This window comes from Cibotium barometz, chromosome 32, assembly GCF_041138505.1.
Source record: "Cibotium barometz isolate CiBa-2024 chromosome 32, ASM4113850v1, whole genome shotgun sequence".
Taxonomy (NCBI): domain Eukaryota; kingdom Viridiplantae; phylum Streptophyta; class Polypodiopsida; order Cyatheales; family Cibotiaceae; genus Cibotium; species Cibotium barometz.
The window spans coordinates 46,513,351-46,535,694 of record NC_141077.1 but is presented as its reverse complement, the minus strand read 5'-3'; the positions used below and the strand labels follow the sequence as shown (position 1 = coordinate 46,535,694).

General features: G+C 48.6%; 1 protein-coding gene across 2 annotated transcripts in view; it reads right to left on the bottom strand.

The window, feature by feature from the left end:
- Positions 1 to 7,851: 7,851 nt before the first annotated feature.
- LOC147620257 (arginyl-tRNA--protein transferase 2-like) overlaps positions 7,852 to 22,344 on the bottom strand; it is a 44,124-nt gene continuing 29,631 nt past the window's right edge. The window contains exons 6-7 of one of the 2 annotated variants that reach the window (XM_086772436.1): positions 8,289 to 8,589; positions 7,852 to 8,193 (exon numbers count right to left, since the gene is read on the bottom strand). In XM_086772436.1, coding sequence (XP_086628562.1) covers positions 8,071 to 8,193; positions 8,289 to 8,589 — 424 coding nt within the window. In that variant the 3' untranslated portion in view covers positions 7,852 to 8,070. Of the gene's footprint in view, positions 8,194 to 8,288; positions 8,590 to 8,837; positions 8,970 to 22,344 lie in introns of those variants that run through there. The other variant, XR_015261763.1, reaches the window with a different exon arrangement.

Sequence of the window (22,344 nt, the reverse complement as noted above, 5' to 3'; positions counted from 1 at the left end):
ACTATTTTGGGAAGAGTTTGGGCATCTTTAGGCCAACCCATGCTCAATCATAGATAAATGAATGTACTAGATGCTAAAGGCCAAGACCTCAAAGTCTGGGGTTATTTCTCATACATAATTATCACTCAAGTCATGCCTCTTATGACATCAAAATTGACCTGAGGAATCACATTGAGAATCAGCACACACGGTGTGCCATGTTTGTTGAGGCCATGTATTAGTCAATAATGGCCCATTTTAATCATAATTAAAACAAGATTAAGGGATCAATCATGGTGGCTAGCTTAGATGATGCTTATGATGATGACGCTACACTTGTGATGACATCATGTTAAGGGCTCAATCACGGTGGCTAGGTTAGATGATGCTTATCACGATGATGCTACACTTGTGATTACATCATGGTTAGTGGTGTAGTTATGCTGCCTGATGAATCTTTATCTCGGCTGATTAATCTCAATCACAATGATGCTTCACCTAGGCCCATCCATTTTGTAGCTGGATATAACATGGGATTGCATAATTGATTGTGCCGCTTAGGATGACAGCTAGTGGCCATGCTTAATTTCCACCCCACTGCCATGGCATTCATGCTTATTAAAGCCTTAGCATTAATAAGGTTTTCCAGTAGCCTCTTGAAGAAAATGACACTGGAGTACTACCTGCAAAAAGAAGTGATGGTGCTAGTTTGAGTTCAGTCATTATCACTGGCACCCAATCAATATCATTATCTCACAGCACCAGTGGTTGATGTGCATATTAAGGATGGGTACTCTCTTTCTTGCAAAACATTCCTTTTTCAATGTGGCTTGGTTTTTCACAGAAATCACACACTTTAATGCTCCTTTGCCTTTGAAGTTTCCCTTTAATGAAGATCCCTGATAGTGCTTGGTGTAGTAGGCCCCTTTATTATCATGGTAGACCCCTTGTGCTTATCTTTTCTTTATCTTCTTCTCCTCTTCTAATATTGAAGCTAGTTTAGAAGATGGAAGATTTGTAATGGTTGTGCTATTAGATATATGGTAGTACTATGTTGTGAGGCCATGTACTTATGCTATTAGATATATGTTAGTACTATGTTGTGAGGTCATGTACTTATGCCATGGACACTTTTATCCCATTGGGTTTTTCCCCATAGACATCTAGGTGTGAACATGTACCTTAGGGTTAGCTAGTATATAAGCAACCTCATTCATAGTTTAGGGTTATCACTCATTTATACTTTCTCTTTTGTACTTGTAGAGAGCTTCATCTCTTTTCTTTGAGTTTGCCAACCTTAGGGTTAACTAATATATAAGCAACCTCATTTATAGTTTAGGGTTATCACTCATTTATACTTTCTCTTTTGTACTTGTAGATAGCTTCATCTCTTTCCTTTGAGTTTGCCAATCTTTCTCACACTCTGCACCTCTATGTTCTGATCTTTTTAAGCATTATGTGTTTGTGAGTCCAGTTCCATTGTGTCTGAGATAACAATGGTATCAGAGCAAAGATTTTCATAGCTTGTTATTTTGGTTCAAACTTCGCCAAAGATTTCAAGCATCCATAACTTGGATTTATGATTTCCATTAGGTTTGCAACTCTTCATAGAAGGTACCATGATTTGGAGGTTTTATTCTAGGGTTGGAGGTGGCATTCTAGGGTGTATTTTCTTCTTGCTACTTGTTGAAGCTTTACTGTTGAAGCTTTTTTTTCCTCTTTAACAAGTGCTTTTTCTAATGCAAGAAGTACTTTTTCTTGCCTAACAAGTACTTCAGCTCTGAACTATCTTACAAGCACTTAAAGTTGGAATTAGAGTACTCCAAATCCTTTAATGGAAACAAATAAACATAAAAATACTCTCAACAAGTGTGACAAAATCTAATCGCATTTCCTTGTATCCACTAAGTACAGTTTCACACAGGCTCCTAGGATGTTTGTGAATACTCAACTACAAAAATGTTATTATAAAAATTGAGATTTCTGAATGATGTTTTTATAACCATGGTTGTATATATCACTATCGCTAATTTTTAGATGGTAAATATAGGCAGACTTCTATGCCTTCTTGCTATCCACCCACTCTTTGTGTGACACTATGTGCCCTCCATTCATCAATCAGTCATTGATGCAGTGCTCCCAATCCTTGTTCTCTTTACTCTCCTTGGTGTCAAAGGGATCCATAGCTACAAAAGCAAGGCAGTTTTTGCTTGTCACCCACTGCAAAAGAAAGGTAGTTTGTAATTGTCACCCATTGGTAAAGCCACATGCCAAGCTCACGGAGTAAGAAAGACAGTTACCGCTCGATATTCATGTCTTTGATTCTTGGGACTATCACGTACGTGCGTAGGATGTTCATCAAGCATTTGTATAGATTGTCATCTAGTAGTAACATGTTAGATGCATTGAAAGTTGGAACTCTATCCCAAAAGCTGCTCAGGTGCTTAAAAAAGGTTGGAAACCCGTCGGGGTTTTTGAAGGTGGCTAACCCAACAAAGCTCCCACCCACAGTAGCCTGCAATATACTTCTTTGTTGTTGGAGAGTATTTTTCAGCGTACTGCTTGACGGTGTGCCCTGGCCGACAACTCCAAATCCATACCAATGCAAGGAGGTTGGCCATTCGGTGCCTATTTGTTGGAGTCTGGGTCCCAAGAGTGCATTAGCATCCCTTCCATGTCCATAATGAGTGTTGGACACTCCTCATGGATAGATCTAGCCATGAACTACTTGCATGGCTCCGCTTTGGGTAATTCTCTCTCTTTATGTATTCTACCACCACCTCGATTGAGGGCTATTCTTGCTTTGGCCTACTTCCTACACACCGAGGTCCCCTTAGAGCTATTTACTTCTTAGCCCAATTATAAAATGGTAAAACTTAGGGACAATGAAAGAGACTTCATGAGAATGAAGCAAGAACAACGACAATGGACAATATAAAAAAGAACACTTTTCATTAAGTGAAAATTGTACAACGCATGAGGGGCTAGAAAATAGTTGTAGTTTGGTTTCTCTATAGTTTTTTGCATGCACGAGACCTAGAGGGTGTTGTAAGGTTGGTAGGTGTAGTACTCTTTTGCTTCTTAGTTAGATTAGTAGGTGCTTGCCGGGGTGCCTACTACGGGTGTCATCGGGTTAGTGGGTGCCTCCCTCTTTGCTTCCTTGTCGAGTTAGTAGGTGCTTGCAGGTTGCCTCCTGGTATCGCTGGGTTATAGGGTGCCTCACTCTTTTCCTTTATGGTCGGATCAATAGATACTTGTAGGTTTCCTCCCAGTGCCATTGGGTCAATGGGTGCCTCACTCTTTTGCTTTTTGCGTAGGTTTTCTCCTTATGGTGTTCCAACATGCAAAAAGAAATTAAGATGGTGCCATACATGTTAACTAAAAACTAGCTAGCAATTTGATAGGTTCAAGAATTAGCATACCTCATTTTTTAGTGAGTTTTGCAGCCAACGTGTCTAGCGTATCATCATCAGACATCACAGACACTACTACCATACCATCTTTTGAGGCATCCTTCATGTCGATTGCTACAATCTCTTCCTTTGTCTTTATAGCCTCCTTGGTTATCTTTGTATACATTTTTGTGCCCACACCCTTGGACATAGTGCTAGCCAGCTCAACATCAACCCTCACATCAGAGACATCTAGGGTAACTACATCCTAATGCCCCAAGACTATTGTCCATATCCATGGGTTGGTTTAGACTTGATATCATCAAACAGGTGGGAGTGTTCTTGAGACTAGTGATGCTTTGTTCTCTCCCTTTTAGGTGGACCTGTAACCAAAAGAAAAAAGTCAAACCTAAACCACTTTATTGTACATAGATTATTAACACTAATAACACAAGTAATTCATGCAAGGAAATATACCTCCTTCTTTGGCCACAACACGAGTATGCCTAGACAACCATGTCATGCTATATTAGGAATTTCTACGTGCACCCAAGTTTTACACAGTGCACGCTCTTGGCACTTGTCATTGCAAAGCACCTGGGGTGGTGCTTGTGTCTGCATGATGAGAGCATGTACATCCCGACAACCTCTGTAGCCGCTAACACTAAACCACACCCAACACAATTGCCTAGGAAAGGTACAATGGATGGTGATGTGCACTTCTCATGAGGGGTAGGGAGTATGGTGAATGTCTCACCATGCTTCAGCTCTTATACTAAATCATTGAGACAAGGTGACAATGATGTGAATCTTCTTTCTCCTCGACCAAGAGTGTCTCGTGCCTTCTTTGAATAATAAATGTTTTGAATTCATCATCAGCCTCAGAGTACATAGAAACTACTTGAAAATAGAAAAGTATTTCCAACAAAAATAAACAATTTTAGAACTTGTAAAGAAGTACTTAAAGCACTTGTAAAAGTACTTAAGGTACTTGAAAAAGTATTCAAAGTACTTATGGCAGTACTTAAAGTACTTATAGAATCAATTTAACATTAAAGTACTTGCTTAAGTACTCAAAAGACTTGTAGGAGTCTTCAAAGTACTTGTAAAAGTACTCAAATCACTTGCAGATATACTTAAAGTACTTGCAGAAGTACTCAAAATACTTGCAGATATACTCAAAGTACTTGCAAAACTTCTCAAACTACATACAAAAGTACTCAGAAGATTTGCAATGGTACTCAAAGTACTTGCAAAAGTATTCAAAGTCCTTACTAAAGTATTCATAGTTTTTGCAAAAGTACTCCAAGTACTTACAAAAAAAATTAGAAGTTTTTGAGAGGTAGTACTCAAAGTACTTGAAAAGATTTTAAAAAACTTTTTAAAGTACTTAAAGACTTTGAAAAAGTTTATAAAGTGCCTTTAAAAGTTATCAAAGTTCTCGAAAAAGTATTTGAAGCGCTTGCAAAAGTACTTAAAGCACTTGCAAAAGTACTTAAAGCACTTGCAAAAGTACTCAAAAAGAGTGCAGAAGCATTTAAAGTCCCTGCAAAAGTATTCATAAAAACTTCTAAAAGTTCTCAAAGTACTTGCAAAAGTACTCAAAACACTTGCAAAAATACTAAGTACTTTCATAAACATATAAGTCATGTATTTCAAAATTACTTTTAATTCATTGCCTTGGCAAAGATGTTATCAAAGATACTTCTTCCTTGGAGGAATCCATTCTGTATGTCATGAATGACCATATATAATACTAGCAACAATCTCATCTCACTACTTTGGCAAGAATTTTGTATGCAGTCCCGAGCAATGTGATCGACCTCACTTATCACCACCCTTAGGGATGAGACCCTTGAAAAGAAAAGAAGGCATAGAGCTTGTGTTCACATATCCTGTAATGCCGTAGTGATCGGATCTCATGAAAAACATGGGGGAGAGGCCATCATCTCAAGAAGATTTACCATGTGGTAAAGCTTGAATCACATGTCTAGTCAAAAAAGGGGCATCAAGTAATGCATACATGTCATCCAAAATCAGCCTAGGTAGGGAATCCCAAACCCTTTGTTGCTCCCTATCCCTTTGACAGGAGTTAGCCTTTGCAGATAACAAGTGATTATAAAAATCAGAGGTAATCCTCCTAATCATGTCACACTCTCCTACTACGTGTTTTACGCATTCCCTATTATGGGAGGGCAACAAAGAAATGTGTGTTACATCTAGCTCCCATCTGAATCGAGGATGACTCGTGCACATGATAATGAAACTATGTACGCTACTCAAAGAGTCCCACAACTCAGCCCTAACAATGCAAAATGCATTTGAGATCCACAGGGCATCAGGGTGTTCAAGTTCTCTCTACAAACCACACAATCTAAGCCAAATGGTTCTCTCTCTATCCAAGATCTCTTGCCTCCTAGCTAGGACCACACTGTGATAAAGATCATTGACACTCTTTAAGGCAAGAGAAACTTTTTGCCTAGAGTCGAGCATCACAAACTCTCCAAACACCCTTCACGTGCCATGATAACTTTGTAGTTAATTTAAGAGACTCTAGTATACGTACTCTGGGAGGAGAGTTCTTGTTTAGGAGATCTCTTATGCACAAAACTACAATGCAATGGTAAGACTTCGAGGTGCCTAGAGCAATGAAGATAGTGCCACCTCTATCAATGAAGATAGTGCCTAGAGCAATGAAGATAGTGCCACCTCTATCAATTGTCGAATCATCAACATGACAACAGTCTAAGTTGGCATAAATGAAACCTACACAACTCTTTAGGAAAATAAGAGTGAATATGATAAATCTCTCCTAGGATGCCCTTTCAAGCGGGTAAACGATGCCTTCAGGTCTTCCCTTTGTATCCATAGGTTGCTCAATCATGTTGAAGTCACCTCCAACAATGCTTTGCCTCGAGGAGAGTCCATAATGGCATTCCCTTTCTCCTCTAAGGTTAGGAGCATTGTGCTTTGGTAGGGATAATAATTCCCTGACCAATTACATAAAGCATAAATCCAAATGTCTCTTTGAAGTACATACTCCACATTCAGCTGTTCCATCTATAGCGAACCAAAAGGTGTGTTCAAATAAAGGCTTTCTAGATCTAGTGCAATCATCGACATCAAGATTATGCTCTTGCATGAGCAAAATATGCATGGGACCATCCATATTTGTAGGGTAAAGCTGGTTCCTGCTATGATTTTCTTCCGATGGTGAGGAAAGACACCACCAACGCCCTATACATTCCATGAGACAACTCTCATGGTAAGGAGACAAAAACATGGTCCCAGATCTAGTTTGGCGACTCGTAGGTCTATAGTACACCTACCTATAAGGGGTGAAAAGTTCTCATGTGTGATGGTAATCAAGGGGCATACAACACCGTCAACATGAACATCATCACCAAGATGTAAGGCCTGTACATCTGACACATCTGCATGCACACTCTACTATATATCACCATGCAATAGATCCTCATGCAATAAATCCCTATTTAATCCACAATGCTGCAAAGGTGACGCGTCAACTGCACTTGTATCGCTATAATGGGATTTCACGTAATCATTGGGTGAATCAAGAGTGGGTGCATGTCTACTAACCCATCTCTAAACCCAAACAAGCTGAGGTTTGGTGGCAGTGGGCAGTATAGAAACCGCAGGCTGTAGCCCATGGAGTGCGTTTGTGCTGTCTGTTAGTGCAACCCCTAGCTCTCGGACAGTGTCTGGAAATGTTGCCCTGTTGTGGTCATGCATGGCACTCATGTCTGAATAAAGAGCCATTTGGTATTAGCACTCTCACATTAACATCTATTATAAGGCATGGGTCACTAACGAGTATCATGACTGGTGGTATTCCCATCCAGCAGTATCGGAAGAACAATCCTCTAGCCGCCTTTGGAGAAAAGGATTTTTCTCCCAACAGGTGGGGGTAAAACACCAACTCTGCTCATGATACTATGGATATATGGTTTGCCTAAATGCACTACTCCTACCCCAACAAAGCCTAATCAAGTTACATTCTCTAGCCTTGCCATACATGTATTATAGCATTATTGGGTTTCTACAGGGCCTTGTTAGCAATGTACATGCCTGAGCGTTTAGTGAATGATTATTTTGACGGACTTGAGAGCACGGCTCGTTGCTTGGAGCTAAAGTACCATGGCCTTGCAAGATCTTTACAATAAAAGGACAGGGTTCTTACATAGGTCTTTGGCATCATAACATCAATACCTCAGACTTGGCGTGGGTTCATACGATGGAACAATTTAGAAGAGTTCTTCATGACAAGGGGAACGACTAAAGCAAAAATTACATTATTCTAATCCATTTTGGATTTGATCAGGCTGTACATCCAGTGGATGCATTGGAAACCTATCAACTAATTAGATTACTTCAGCTACCATGATTATACAGTTGTGGAATATGATTTAGTAACATAAATAACAAGTACAACATCCAAGCAAGTCTAGAATATTGAGTGTTTTACCAAGTGAACCTTAGATTGCAGGTTGCATCTCCCTCATTCCAACAATAAAGGACTCGTTTACATCTTCAAAGAGAAACCATTTCCTTAAAAATATAATTCATGTATTTACAATGATCAATATCAAATCAGCTGGCAAGTGTATTCCATGCCTGAAATTCTCACATCCCCAAGCTGCAAGCATGAAGCCTTGACAATTCAGTATGTGTATATCGATCAATCCAAGGCATAAGCCATTCTTGCTGCTAAACTGGCACCCACAAGCTTGGTGTAATTTCGAAGGCTGCTCATCAATGCATCCAAATTCTCTAGAGGCACTTCTACCCACCCTTGCAGATTCTTCACGTGCAACACAACCCCAGAGCCATTAGAATTATGAGTACTCCTTTTTCTAATTTGGTGCACACCTCATGCAAAAAAAGAGAAAGCAATACCTTGAATTGCAGGTATTGATTGCCTATCTTCAACAGAACATTGCTTATGTTTTCCCTGTCTATACCGGAGCTAGCTTTATCAACATTTGGCAGTACTCCATTTACTCTTGGGCCCCCCACTTCATCGACATCCATGTCTCTTGTTCTGTTGCTTGAATCATTCCCATCCAAAACAGGACATGAATTTTCTTCCATCCAAAAGTCATCTTTCTTTTGCACTGCAGCCTCATGCAAACTATCTGAGAGGCAGACATAAGGCTGCTTGTCAAGCAAAGGATGTGCAAGGTCAAAGGGTACCCACCTGCATCAACACAGCATGTACAACACAAAAAACTGACATTAATGGTGAGCAATGATATTCTCTGTACTCGCAATAATGGTGGGAAATGATATTCTCTGTACTCGCATTGCAACGTGTAGCTTTCCCTACTCTACATTATATTCAGGTACTTGTGGTTATGGTATTTATGTCACATGTGAAATCTGCTGTCTTGGTTTGAAGTCACAGCCTAGAGATCATAACATTGGCCTTGATGGTCTCAAGCTTACTTCGATTTGGGACCACTTGCCAGACGTTGGAGGAGAGTTCCTCTCATGTTTGAGGATTTAGGAACTACCCTTCTTTAATAATAACTGGAAGAAAATCTATGAAGGCAGCTCTGAGGTGCAAGCTCTGAACACCTTGTCACAAAGCAAGGAGAAGAATAGTTAAGGATAACGGATACAAAAGGTACCCTATTTGAAAATAAGAAGTGAATGACATCTTGAAGACAAAGGTACTTCAGCAATGTTGTGGTCCGGTGATTTATATTGAAGGCAATTTTGCAGGCAGCAAAAAGCACAGATCTCCTAAGTCATTGATATTGAAGCCATGAGGCACATGATCAGCCACAGAAAGTGGATGCTCTCCTTCATTCAGCAAAAAGAAAGAACGAGTTAAATTAAAGTTTGCAAAGGGCCAAAATGAACTATGAGACCAAATACGTAACATAAGACCATGGAGGTCTTGGGCCAAGTTTGGGATCCAAAAGAAAACATAATCCTACTGGTCAGCTAGACGAGCTGCAGTTATCAGAGAGAATCTTCCCATCAAAAAAGTTGGCTTTGGTTGGGGGTTACATGAAACTATGGTACCAAAGAAATTTCACTTGATCATTTATGTGGCTTCGGCTAATTTGTCCAATAAAGAGCCCTCCTTGTACCAACTTTCATTTGGTGGGGAGACCACCATGTAAAAATAACCAAAAGAAATGAGAGATCTAGCTCCTTCTGTATGAATACCAAAGCCTATGCCAATATCTGCGCTCTACCACTGGAGAGAGATTATAACTCTCCCAATGAGGCCTGAGAGTAAGGATCTTATGCATCTGTCGAGTGAGGAGAAGCCTGCCATTCCGGACCATGAAACTGAAAAAGGAAAGGCTTTTCAATGGATCGAAGGCATCAATCCACTTCCATTCTCTTGGATTTTAGTGAAGATATCTGATAGGACTGCCACCATATAGCCACAAACACCAAGAGCCATCAGCCACGATCTGAGGAGAAGGATCAATGAACCAATGCTTCTCCGAACGACCAACAATCCTCACTGGACTAAGCCTAGTATCTGGGATGATCCCCTTCATGCTACATCTCCTCAATCTCCCTCCAGGCATGATAGAATAGATGATGCAATTTGTAGCCTCCTGGCCCGGGAGAGCAATGACCTACAGAGGTATGCCTATCCTCGAAAATACTCCCAGCCAACTTGGATGATGGTCTCCATGAAAGGTCCCAGAGAGCCACTCATGTGGAATAGATGCATCAATCTGATCAATACATATGCGAGAGCCCCTAAGATGCTGAATGGATGTAGCTCTCCGATCCACCGGAACACTCTTAAAGGTCTTCCAAGCAACAACTATGTATGCACATCTCTCCCATCCCGACCACTGCATGTAACGAGATGCACCAAGTAGCCGACCGGCCTCATCCTTGATGAGCTCGTTCCACATAAGAGGTTGTCAGTCAACCTCATCCAAAGACCTAGGAAGCCTTTGTCGCAAGAATGGTCTCATGCTTCTCCATGCTCTGACAATGGCTGCAATAAGAGGGGAAGATGGTGCCCTAATATCAGCCTTTGTGAACAACAACCGTGTGCTCACAGCCAATCTCTCCCAAGACGGGGTGTACATCCAGAAATCTGAGACAAGAAAAAATCCTTTCGAGGCTCAGTCCTTGGTAGGAAACCTCTGACTACAAGTTTGCAGAGCAACACCCTACACTGAATATACGGAACAATAATATTCAGCCCCCCCTATCGTCTGGGTTGAATAACTCTGAGCCAAGCTACCTTGGCACGAGCGTCTGTGGTGCCATCCAAACCTGACCAAAGAAAATTGCGGATCAATCTCCGCAATTGACCAATGCACGCACGAGAGAAGCACCAACAAGAGGCAATAAAACCAAGCCAAGGCAAGCAATACCTGATTAGCCACCAATGCTCCGGAGGCTAAATCTAATCTCCTGGAGCTCCAATGAAGAAGCTTCTTCCGGATAGTCATAAGTACCAAAGCAAACTGCTCTACAAGAGAAATATCAACCCCAACTTGGCATCCCAAATATCTAGCAGTGCATCCTCTTCTGAGTCAAGTAAAACCAAGCTCTGCACCACAAGAAACTCTCAGTGAGTCACTAATCCAAAAACCAACAGATTTGTGACAATTAATGAGTGCCTTTGCTGCCAAACAAAACTCTTCCAATGCTACCCGGAAGGAACATAAGCATATGTATGAGGCCTTCAAGAACATGGCTGTGTCATCAGCTAACTCAGAGTCAACCAGCTCCTCTTGACTACGAAGAGGCAACCTCAATCCAGAAATACCAACAGTGGAGCGGAGGAAGATGCTCATGGCTTCTGCAATTATGATATGTAATAATGGGGCTAAAGGGCAACCTTGTCGTACTGTTCGAGAGATCTAAAACCGCTCTCCTCTATCACCGCAAGTGAGCACACTACTGTGGGCATCACGATACATGCATGAAACTCCCTTGATCCATCTCTGAGAGAAACCCATATGGCTTTGGCCCATTCCACGACCTCCCAAAATGAGAAAATGTTATCAAAGATGCTCCTTCCATGTAAAAATCCATTCTGAGTATCATGAATGACATCTTGCAAAATTGGTTGCAATCTAATGCTCACTGCCTTAGCAAGAATCTTATAAGTAAGGTGATAGGTCTCCACTGGCCAATCAATGTCTTATCCCCACTCTTAGGAATAAGATAGATAAGCCCCTTAGTGAGAGAAGAAGGAATAGAACTTGTGTCCCACAACTCCGGGAGAGCCGATGTGATCTCAGCCCCAATCTCATCCCAAAAAGTAATGAGAAAACAAGGGAGAGACCATCCTTCCCTGGACACTTACCATGAGCTAAGGCATGAAGAGCATGGCTGAACTCCTGCATAGAAAAAGGGGCATCCATAACAGCACACATCCCCTTAGTGATCAAATGTGGCAACGCATTCCAAACCTTCCTTTGTGCCCTGTGTCTCAAGTTAGAGTCAAGATTAGCCCTAAGAAGCTAGCGATAGAAATCAGTGGCAATCTGTCAACCATAAGAGGATCTGAATGAAGATTGCCATGTGAATCCTGCAACTGCCTGACACTATCTCTGGCATGAGATGGGCCGTGAGTAGCAACGAAATGTTTGTTGCATCTGCCACCCATCTGGATCCAAAAGGATTCCTGGGCATGGTAACGATACTCCGTACGCTGCTCAAGAGAGTGATGAAGCTCTGCTCTAACCGTACATAAAGAATCTGCAACCCATTGAGCATGAGGATGTTTCTTGTGCTCTTTCTGTAAAGTAGCTAGTCTATGTCTAATAGCCCTTTCTAAATCCAAGGCCTCTTGCCTCTCAGAAAGGGCACATGTGTGATAAAAGTCACTAACATCACAGAGAGCAGAGGCCAGGCTTTGTGAGGCCTGCGAGAAACCATGAGATCTCCAAATATAAAAAATGCGATGTGATAGCTCTGCATCTAAGAATAAATGATCAAGGATGCATACATGGGGTGCCGATCCATGGAGACTTGGATCTCCAATGCATAAAACCACTAGGCAATGATCCGATTTAGAGGTGCCTGCAGCAATAAAAGTATGCCTCCCTCTATCAAGCACCCAATCATCCACATAAAATCGGTCTAACCGTGCATAAATACATCCTGCAACACTTTTCTTGCTAGACCATGAATAAAGAAGAGTGGATGGTCTCGTCGAAATGTCATCCTCATGCCAACAATCTCTACCATGAATGAAGAGTATAAACCTCTCCCAAGACGCTCTCTCAAGAGGATGCACCAAGCCCTCATGTCTACCTCTTTTATCCATTGGCATCTCAACCATGTTAAAATCCCCACCAATAATCGAATGGTTAGCATGAGGCATCAACGTAGTGAGAGATTTCCAAAAGATGAACCTCTCACCTCTATGGTTTAGAGGTTGAGAATACCAATGCGTGTAGTACCCTACATAAGAAGGATCCACTCCGCTCTCACAGGAATAATGACACCATGTCCAATGATGCAAGGCAAGACCAAAGTTGAAACAGAGATATAGACACCACCTTTGGTACCAATAGCTGGTGACCAAAAGGTGTGTCCTGAGAGAAGCTTGTCTGATCTCCCACAGTGGCTAGCATCCAGTTTATGCTCTTGCAAGAGCAATACATCCATAGGTGCACCTGTAACTATAACTACACAATGAAGCCAAGTTTTGGCAATTTGTTTCCGTCGACCGGAAAAAACCCCCATGACCCTGAATGTTCCATGAGACAATCCTCATAAGGACTCAGAGTAGGAACGACTTGATCTCGTGGTCAACGAAGGACCCCCCTTTAGAGACGGAGGTACGTCTCACATAGGTAAGGGAGGAAAAATCTGACAATGAAAACCTTACCTCTCGTTCCCACTCCGGGGAAAAGCCAGGACTGGTCCTCAAAATTGGAGAGGAGGTACCATGACAATGCAATTGCACAACATCATCCTCGAGGGTGCAATCATCTTGTAACTATAATGCAACATCCTCCTGCGAGGGATCCAAATCCTGTGTCTGCAGAGCCTCATCCTTCAAAGAAGGATCAACATCATGTGAGGCAAGAGTTGCATAAGGGTTGGGGTGCTCCAGTAGGGGTGCGGGTAAAGGGGCAAGTACGGGGGTTCGAGGGTGCCTCCTATCTCTAACCACAACCCAAGGCTGTGTGCTCTGCAAGGGCATAGGAGCAACTGGAGTTTGGGCAACTACAGAAGGCATCTGATGGGTAGGACCACGCTGCCTCCTAGCATGGCCTCTCGATCTGGGCCAATCTCTAGCAATTGGCCCTGTCGACGACAAATCCGACACTGCTCAGGTCTGCCTGCAATCTCCATCCTCTGGTGAAAATGAGAGCCGTCAGATCTCTAAAGCATGATATGGTCGTCAATAATCGATGGATCAGGAACAAGCACAAAGACCCAGGGTAGAAGTGGCAGTAACAGTTGAGGTGGGAGAGCCCGGAAGGGCCGGTGCCTCTAAAACCTAGCCAAAGAATGCCCTTATGGAAGCCAAGAGCTTCCAATAAGACCGAGGAAGAGCAGGGAGCTGCAATGAGACCGCTGATCCTCCACCACTAGATCAAAGTCCACCTAGTACTGAAAGAACAAAATCTTTCTGGGGCCAAGAGGGAAAGGGCTGCCAGCCAAAACCTGAGAAGTGGCTTCTAGAGAATGAAAGTCCACCTAGAAGAAGCCTGGACCAAGCAAACGAGTATCCTAGAAGTGCACAATAAGCTCCAAAGGGAGAGCTGCTAGAAGCCATTCACGGGCCTGCAACGAGCGAGAGGGGTAGGAGCCATAAACCCTCGCAACAAGGGTGGTCTGGACCTCAATGTTAATGTTGCGTTGAAGGGAGGTGAGCTCGTCTTGCCAAAAATTGATGATTCTCGTGGCCTGTGGGGGTGACGAAAGATTGGCTGTGGCAAAAGCCATAGAGGCAATCGACAATGGGCGACCGACTCGAATCCAAATGAAAGAATGATCCTGAAGGAAAGAGGTGGCGGGGGGAGGAAGAGGCGGTGAGGGCAAGGAAGAGGAAGCGGCGGGGGGCAGAAGCAAGGTAGGAGAGGAAGCGGGGACGGAGGCAAGGGGGCAAGGCGGGTGCAGGAGAGGCGAAGGGTAGAGGCGGCGGGGGGCAGCGGCGGAGGGAAAAGCGGGAGGAGCAAGGGCGGGAGGGGGGCAGTGGTGGGCACAAAAGGGCCGGAAGCAGCAGAAGGTGGGGGCAGCTGAAGAAGGCAGGGGCAGAGAAGAAGGCACAAGCAACAGAGGGCGGGTGTAGAGAAGAAGGCGGCGGAATCACCAACGCAAGCACAGTCTCTCTTATGTGGATGTGTTTTTAAGGTTGTGGCCAGCTTAAATAGGTATGTGTGCAAGCCCCTTGCTTCCATTACATTGGTATCAAAGCCATGACTCTTTCACACTCGTGTGAAGACAATCTTTTGAGGGCATAAATACTTGCTAATAGTGTAGTTAAGAACAGCCAGCCCATCCACTTGTGGGAGGAGTCATGCGTCCAGAGATGCACAATAGATAATCTGGTCTATGGATTTATGGGTTCATGGAATCTATCTTGGAAATATAGAATTGGCTTTTGTGCCCATGGCTAGTATTCCTTTCTATGAGGGTATCGTGGATCATATTGTAATTTTTTTTTCTTTTTTTTTTCCCGGAAAAACGATCCTTCTATTAGTTAATGAGAAAACGCCATAAGGCTACAAAGCTCACCTCGCAAGGAGGGATAAAACCACAGTGAACACCTGAGCTCCACCCCCGTGGCTGGCCGCTCTCTGGGGGGGGCTACCTAGTAGTACATGTGGGAGGTGAGAAAAGCCAAACTGGAGGCCTATAGTGCCAAGTGACATCCTCGCCCCTCGCGGTGAGGAAAGGGCCAGGCTGCCACGTGCGGAGGAAAGCCTTGCGGCGCCCTCTCATGCGGTCCGAGTCGCCCTGGAGTTTCCCCCATGGAGTTTCCCCCAGTGTCCTCTCAAGGTGTGAATGATGTCCACCCAGAGGGCCTGTATGACCTCCGCCGGTGGAGTCGCCTGGCGGTCAATGGCCTCCCTGCATCGGGCTCTCCATATGTGCCAAGCCGTCATGCTGCTGATCATCTCCCATCTGTGCCCGATCCCCTCCTGAGGGGCTGCCGAAGAGAAGTTTGGCGTCGGAACCACCGCCATCGCCCTGTCAGAGACCTGGATGGTCGCACTGCCAGGGACGTCCTCATATCCAAGGGCCGGGCCGGTGTCCGTGGCCCAAGCCACCGCACCCCACGTCACCAGCATCTCACCTGGTGAGCCTGCAAAAACCATCCTGAGAGCGCGCTGCCAGACCTCCTGTGCCTGTGGGCAATCCCATAAGCAGTGTCGCTGCGACTCCTGTGCATGGCCGCACCGAGGGCAGGACGTTGGGTGTCTGCCAAAAGCTAGCCAAGCCCCCACAGCCAGTCCTCTATGCGCTGTGAGCCAGAGAAAAAGCGTCACCTTCCGGGGCCGGAAGCTCGCCCAAAGGCGCTGCCAGAAGTCCCTAAGAAAGGCAGGGGAGAGCCCCTGTCGCCGCCAATGCTCGGCCGCCGCCGGGGTGCTCGCTATCCTATGCCTCTGAATCCGCCGCCCCAGCCTCGCTGTGTACTGAAAAAAGGGGATGCCTGGGCTGGTGGGGGCCGAGTAGGGATCTCGCCAAAACCACTCACCTGGATCCCACTGAAGGCGAATAAGAGGCCTGCTGTCCCAAGCCCATAATCTCCAAGAACAATCCTCCCCTATCGAGGCCGGTGAGGGGTCTACATGCCACTGTCTCTGATGAAAGCCGACCACCCGCACCCTCTGAAGAATACAACCTTGGAGCCCATCCAAATCCAGTCGTGTTCTTTGAAGCTGGCCACCCTCTCCCACCTCGAAAGTGAGTGGGGCGACTCTCTCCACTGTGCCGCAGACTGCTAGAAGGATCTCATGCCGAGTAAAGACACCCATCCACTGTGGAGGTGGAGGGTCCTGTATTGGGGTCCGCCACTCCCGGGGGATGGCCGCCTCAATGTCTTGTCTCATCGACTCTCTGCCCCTCATCCCACTGAGTCTCCTCTCCTGAGCCTCTAGAGGCAGCTGCTGAAAACATATCCAGTCGTCTAGGGACTGGGCTGCGCCGGGGAGCTCAACGGGCCCCACGACACGTGAGGCCGCGATCCAACCATATGGCCGCTGGGAAGTCGAATCAAGGGGTTCCAGATCAATGGCTGCCTCAGGCGCTCCTCATTGGTGCCCGGGGGAGTCTGGAAGAGTGACGGCCTCAGATGCGCCCAGGCCCTCAGAAGGCTAGCTGCAAAACGCTCCTCAAAGCCAAGGCCTACTCCTCTGGATCGCTGCTCTGTAAAGATCCACCTGATGCTGGGGGTCCAGGGGCCGCTAAGAGAAGGAGTGCGGCTGAGCATCCTGGAAACAAGAAACTCCTTCCACGGCTCATCGCCTGGCAGGAGGCCACGAACTACCAACTTGCCAAGCAAAGCTCGGCTTTGGCAAATAGGATCAACAATGCCCAGGCCGCCTCTCTCCCTCGTCTGAGTGATCACAGCCCATGCCACCTTGGCCCTGGCGGGCCGCCCGTCGCCACCGGACCAAAGAAAGTTCCTGATGAGCCTCTGCACCTGGCCAATGCACGCCCGCGAGAAGGCCCAGCAAGAAGTGATGTACCACATGGTAGCAAGCAGAACTTGGTTGGCCACAACTACTCGGCCAGCCAGAGATAAACGAGCGGTACTCCAATACAGAAGCTTCTTCCGAATGCTCAGAAGAAGGGGGGCTATCTGCTGCTCCGGAGATATGTCAATGCCCACATAGCATCCCAAATAACGCACTGTAGTGCCGGGGGGCAGCCACTGAAAACCATCAACTGGCCTCCAAGTCGGGGGGGGGCATAGAACTGACCCACAACCCACACGACTTGTGCCAGTTGATCAAAGCACCCGAAGCTCTGCAAAACCTGTCCATGGCTGAGGCGAAGCGGCGGAGGTTCTCCTCACCTCCCTGAAGATAGACAGCAGTGTCATCCGCAAACTCCGAGTCTAGGAGCTCCTCCGAGGTGCGGATGGGAAGCTGGAGGCCCCGCAAACCTGTATCCTGTGCCGTCAAAAAAGTGCTCATGGCCTCCGCCACAAAAAGAAAAAGAAAGGGCGCCAAGGGGCACCCCTGCCGCACCGAGCGCGAGAGCTGGAACCTCTCTCCGCGCACGCCCTGTATCAGCGCCTGGCTATGAGCCGATGTGTAGAGTGCAGAGACCCCACAGATCCACTGAGGGGGGAAGCCCATCCTCTCCATAGTGCCTTCCAAGAAGGCCCAGTCCACCCGATCATATGCCTTCTCGAAGTCGAGAAGGAGCACTGCCAGATCCTCCTGCCGAAATCTAGCCAAAGCCGTAGCCTCCCAGAAAGAGAAAATGTTATCCAGAATGCTCCTATCCTGGATGAAGCCTGTCTGCGTGGAGTGGATGATGTCCGGAAGGTGAGGCTGAAGCCGCCTACTGATCGCCTTAGCTAGGACCTTGTAGGCCGTGCCTAGCAAGGTGATCGGTCTCCACTGTCTAATCTCCAGTCTGTCTCCTCCCTCTTTGGGGATCAAGTGAATCAACCCCTCTGCCATGCTGTCCGGCATGACTCCCGACTCCATAATCTCCTGGAATGCCAATCTGAAGCCCCTATGTAATAGGCCCCAATACCTCTGGAAGAAAGCCACTGAGAGACCGTCCTCTCCTGGGCATTTGCCCTGAGGTAATGCCTGAAGAGCCTCCTCCAGTTCCGTATCCGAGAAGGGGGAGAGAAGGGAGTGCTACAAATGGGCCGGCACAACCGGTCTCGTGAAGCTCCAGACTGCCTCCCGAGCCTCTCTCACCCTGTCATCTGCTGGCTCAGCAGAGAGAAGATCCCTGTAAAAATCTGTGGCTATCGCCCGAACCCTGGGGGGATCCACCACAACCTGGCCATCAGCCTGCCGAAGACGCCTGAGACCCTCTCGTCTGAAGCGAGGCCCTGTCGCCTCAAAGAAATCTCGAGTCACTCTGTCTCCAGCCTGTGTCCAAAAAGAAGCCCGAGCATGGAATCGGAACTCCACCCTCCTCTCCTCGATGGATCTGATCTCAGTGCGAGCTGACTCCATCTGCTCTGAGATCCAAGGGCTCGTAGGATCCCTCTCCTGGAGTCTCTGGAGGGACGCTAGACTCCTCCGTAGGCTCCTCTCCTGCTCTCTGAAGGCCTCCAGACGGTCCAAGGCAGCCTGTCTGAGCATCCGACTGATCTCCTGCAAGCCACTGGCAAGATCGCTGGCTGCCGTTCCTCTCCTGAACTGCAGCTCCTGCCAGACCTGCTCAACTCTGATCGCAATCTCGGGCTCCTCTATGAGACAATCTGGAATCCGGACGCTCTGGCCCCGCTCTCCTCTCGTAGGGTCCTCGATCTGGAGAAGCACTGGAAAGTGGTCTGAAAACGAGGAGCCTGCAAGTATGCCCACAGTGCCACCTCTATCACAAGCCCACTCATCAATGTAAAACCTGTCGATGCGGGAAAGGTTAACTCCTGTGGCCCGTCTATCCGAGCGCGAAAAAGATAGACTCCCCTGCAACCTGCCAAACTCCGGGAGAGTCCACGGATCCTGGCCTCTCACCTGCAGCACTAGTTCCTCCCAGGCAGCGAGCTCCGGCCCATGAATGGTCTCCTGGCTGCCCCCCATCCTGTCCTCTGCATCCTCCAGCATGTTGCAATCCCCTCCTAGGCACCAGTGGTCTGCCAAGGGGAGGGACTGCCTAATGGTGCTCCAGAACTCGACTCTCCCGGTTGCCCCATTAGGGGTAGAAGTTGAGGAAGCCAATGCGGTCTTCCCCAACCCGAAGGATGATCCACTGCGCTCGACCCTGGACCAGAGTGCCAGAGTCCACAACCTCGGATAGAAGCTGCTCGCTGATTGAGATGCATACTCCACCCTGGTTCCCCTGGGAGCCATATGCCGGTGACCAAAAAGTGTGACTCCTGCCTGGCAAGATCTTCCCGCAGGTGCGGGTACGCCTGGCAGAAAGGTGGTGCTCCTGGATGAAAAGGATATCTATGGGTCCTCCAACGAGAGCCCTCTGGATCTCCTGGCGAAGTCTGCCCTGACCAATGTAGCAGCGATGTCCACCGAGACCCTGGATGTTCCATGAGAGGATCCTCATGGATGAGCTATGGCAAGTGAAGCAGCCGCCACTGGCTCACCCCTCTCAGCCGGCCCGGATGATCTGCCCTCCACTCTGTGAGTCTTGGGCGCCGGCTTGGAGGGAGAATAGTCACTGTCTGTCCGGGTGCGGAGTCTCTCCAAAAAGAGGGTGACCTGTCTCTGTGTCCAGCCCCACTCCGCCTTCGCCCTGTCCAGGGCATAGGCATGAGACCAATCCTCAGCATATATATATTTAAAGGTCGGCTGCACCCTCGGGGCGGCATGGAGGAGAATCAGTAGCACCGCCTCAACTGAGGTGTGGACCGGATCCGCCCGCCAATCTCCTATACCAAACAAGCTCATGCGGGCTGAGTGTAATCGGGTCTGCAGTAGGTCCGTGAGCCCCAAGTCGCTGAAGTGGTGAGAAAACTCCAGTATCTGATCACGCAAAACTTCCTCTACAGAGTTGCAATCCCATGCTGTGTCTGGGGCAACACTGAGAGGAAAGGAGAAAGCCACCATGCTGCTCACCACTGAAGGAGAACGAGAGGGATGGCACACCACGCAAACTCGCAAGGGCGCGACCAGTGTCTCGAACGGGCCAGCATCCAGCTGGAGGCACCTGAAAAAACCGTAATCCACTGGTAGCCCCATCACTCGCGGGGGCCCCCCAGGGGAGGCTGGAGAGAACTCTGTGGCGGGCGAAGCTAGGATCGTCATCTCCACCGGCCCGGAGTGGCAGTGGAGCAGCCGCTGGACTGAACTCTGGCCTCTACCCAGCTGCGCTGCCCCGGGGCAGTGGGTGGTCTGGCGAAGTATCCTGGAGAGGCCGAGGGAGGGATGGGGGCTCGCGGCGAGGAGGGGGGAGAGCGAGGAGAGGACGGAGAGGCATCTGCCAGAGGATAGGTGTAGGGGGGGGCCGCCGGGGGAGGCGGGAGGGGGGGGGCTGGGGGGGGGGGGGAGAGGGGGGGGGTGGAAGGAGTGCTCTCCGGGTGAGGAGAAGGGGAGCCGGGGGTCGCAGAGTGCGGCCCGGGATCCTCAGGAATCTGCTCCAAGGAGGGGGCGGGGCCCCCCGCGGGGGGAGGCGGGAGCGGGGTCTCCACGTGGGAGGCTCCACCAGCGGCCTCAACAACGGGCACTGAGTCTGAATCCTTGTCCATCGGGGTGGGACCTGCTGGCCGCCTATCCCTGACTGGAGCATAAGTGCGGGTAGGTGCCTGTCCGCCAGCCTGTGCTGCCTGCTGGCGTCTGCGACGGTCCCTGCGGGCCGGGCGTTTCCGCCGGCGAACCTCCTACCATCCGCCAGCCTCCTGGGTCTGCGCGGCATCCTCCGCCGGGGCCTGCTCGTCAGATGATGGCGCCTGTTGTGGCGAGCCAGGGATGTCCGGTCTCTGAGGTGGATGGCCACCACTCGGGTCTCCTGCAGGGGGTCCAGAGGCGGCATAGCGTGAAGGATGAACCCCCTTGCGGGGACAGGCGCGTGCGAGATGGCCCATCTCCCGACATGTGTAACACTGGCCGGGGAGGCCCGAATACTCCACGCGCTGTATCAGATGTCCTCCAGAAAGACAAGGGAGGAGGATCGTCTTCGGGAGGGACTCCGGTGATGGAACCACAACACGAATGGCCGGGAGTCCTGCTGCCCGAGCAATCACTGAAGCCGCTGTCTGAGGCGTCTCCACCACCTGCCCGAACGCCTTGCCAATGGATGACAAGAGGGGCAAGTACTCCCTACGGAGTCCAGGAAAGCAGATAGTGACGGGGAAACCTGTCGCGCCTGCTAGCGGGTCAGAAGCGGGGTCGAAACCATGAGTCCATCGCGCCAGGAACGCCCGGGATGAGCGGAGGGCAATGGGGCTCCGAGCCAGCACCATCTGAGCTGCCTGGGGGGACTCGAAATCCACCTGGTAGTAGCCACGTCCCAAAAAATCTACGCTGACGATCTTGGCGGGCACGCCAACAAGGCTGCCTTGCAAAAGGTCGCGAAGCTCTCTCTGCATCGGACGGCTACCCACTATCTTGCAGACCAAGGAGGAGGCCTCAAGAGCGGATACTGTGGAAACAAACAACTGAAGATCTTCAGCTGTGAACTCCAGACGGAGACCGGAATCGGCAGGGGTAGTCGGAGCGGCTTCCATGGAGTCCTCCAGAGGGAAAAGGCCAGAAACCGGGGTCACCAACGGGAGGGACACAGCCCTGCGAGGAAAAAGAGAGGCGGAGGGCTACAGGATAGCGGGGGCGGGGCGGGGGGGGAGGGAGGGGGGAGCTGAGGCGGGAGGGAGCTAGCGGTGGGGGGAGGGGCGAGACGGAAGGGGAGGAGAGGGAGAAGGCGGAGGGAAAAAAAAACAAAAAAAAACAAAAAAAAAACAAAAACAAAAAAAAAACAAAAAACAAAAAACGCGCAGTGGAGGGGGGAGAGGTGGCGGGGGAGAGAAGAGAGGCGGAGGAGACGAAGGCGAGGGGGGTAGAGAGGCGGGGGAAGAGAAGTCGGGGGAAGGAAGCAAGCGGGGGGGGGGGGGGGGGGGGGGGGGGGGGGGGGGGAGGCGGGAGAGGCAGCGAGGAAGGAGGCGGAGGAGGATAAGGCGGGGGGGAAAGAAGGCGGGGGAGGAAACGAGGAAGGAGGCGGGGGAGCGATGGCGGGGGAGGATGCGAGGCAGAAGGCGGGGGAGAAAAGGCGAGGGAGGGCGCAATGAAGGAGGCGGGGGAGAGGACGGAGGAGAATGCGGGGGACTGGCGGGGGGGGAGAGGGGGGCGCGATGGTGAGAAGCAGCGGGGGATGGGGGGGGGGGGGGGGGGGGCGGAGCTCGCAGGCC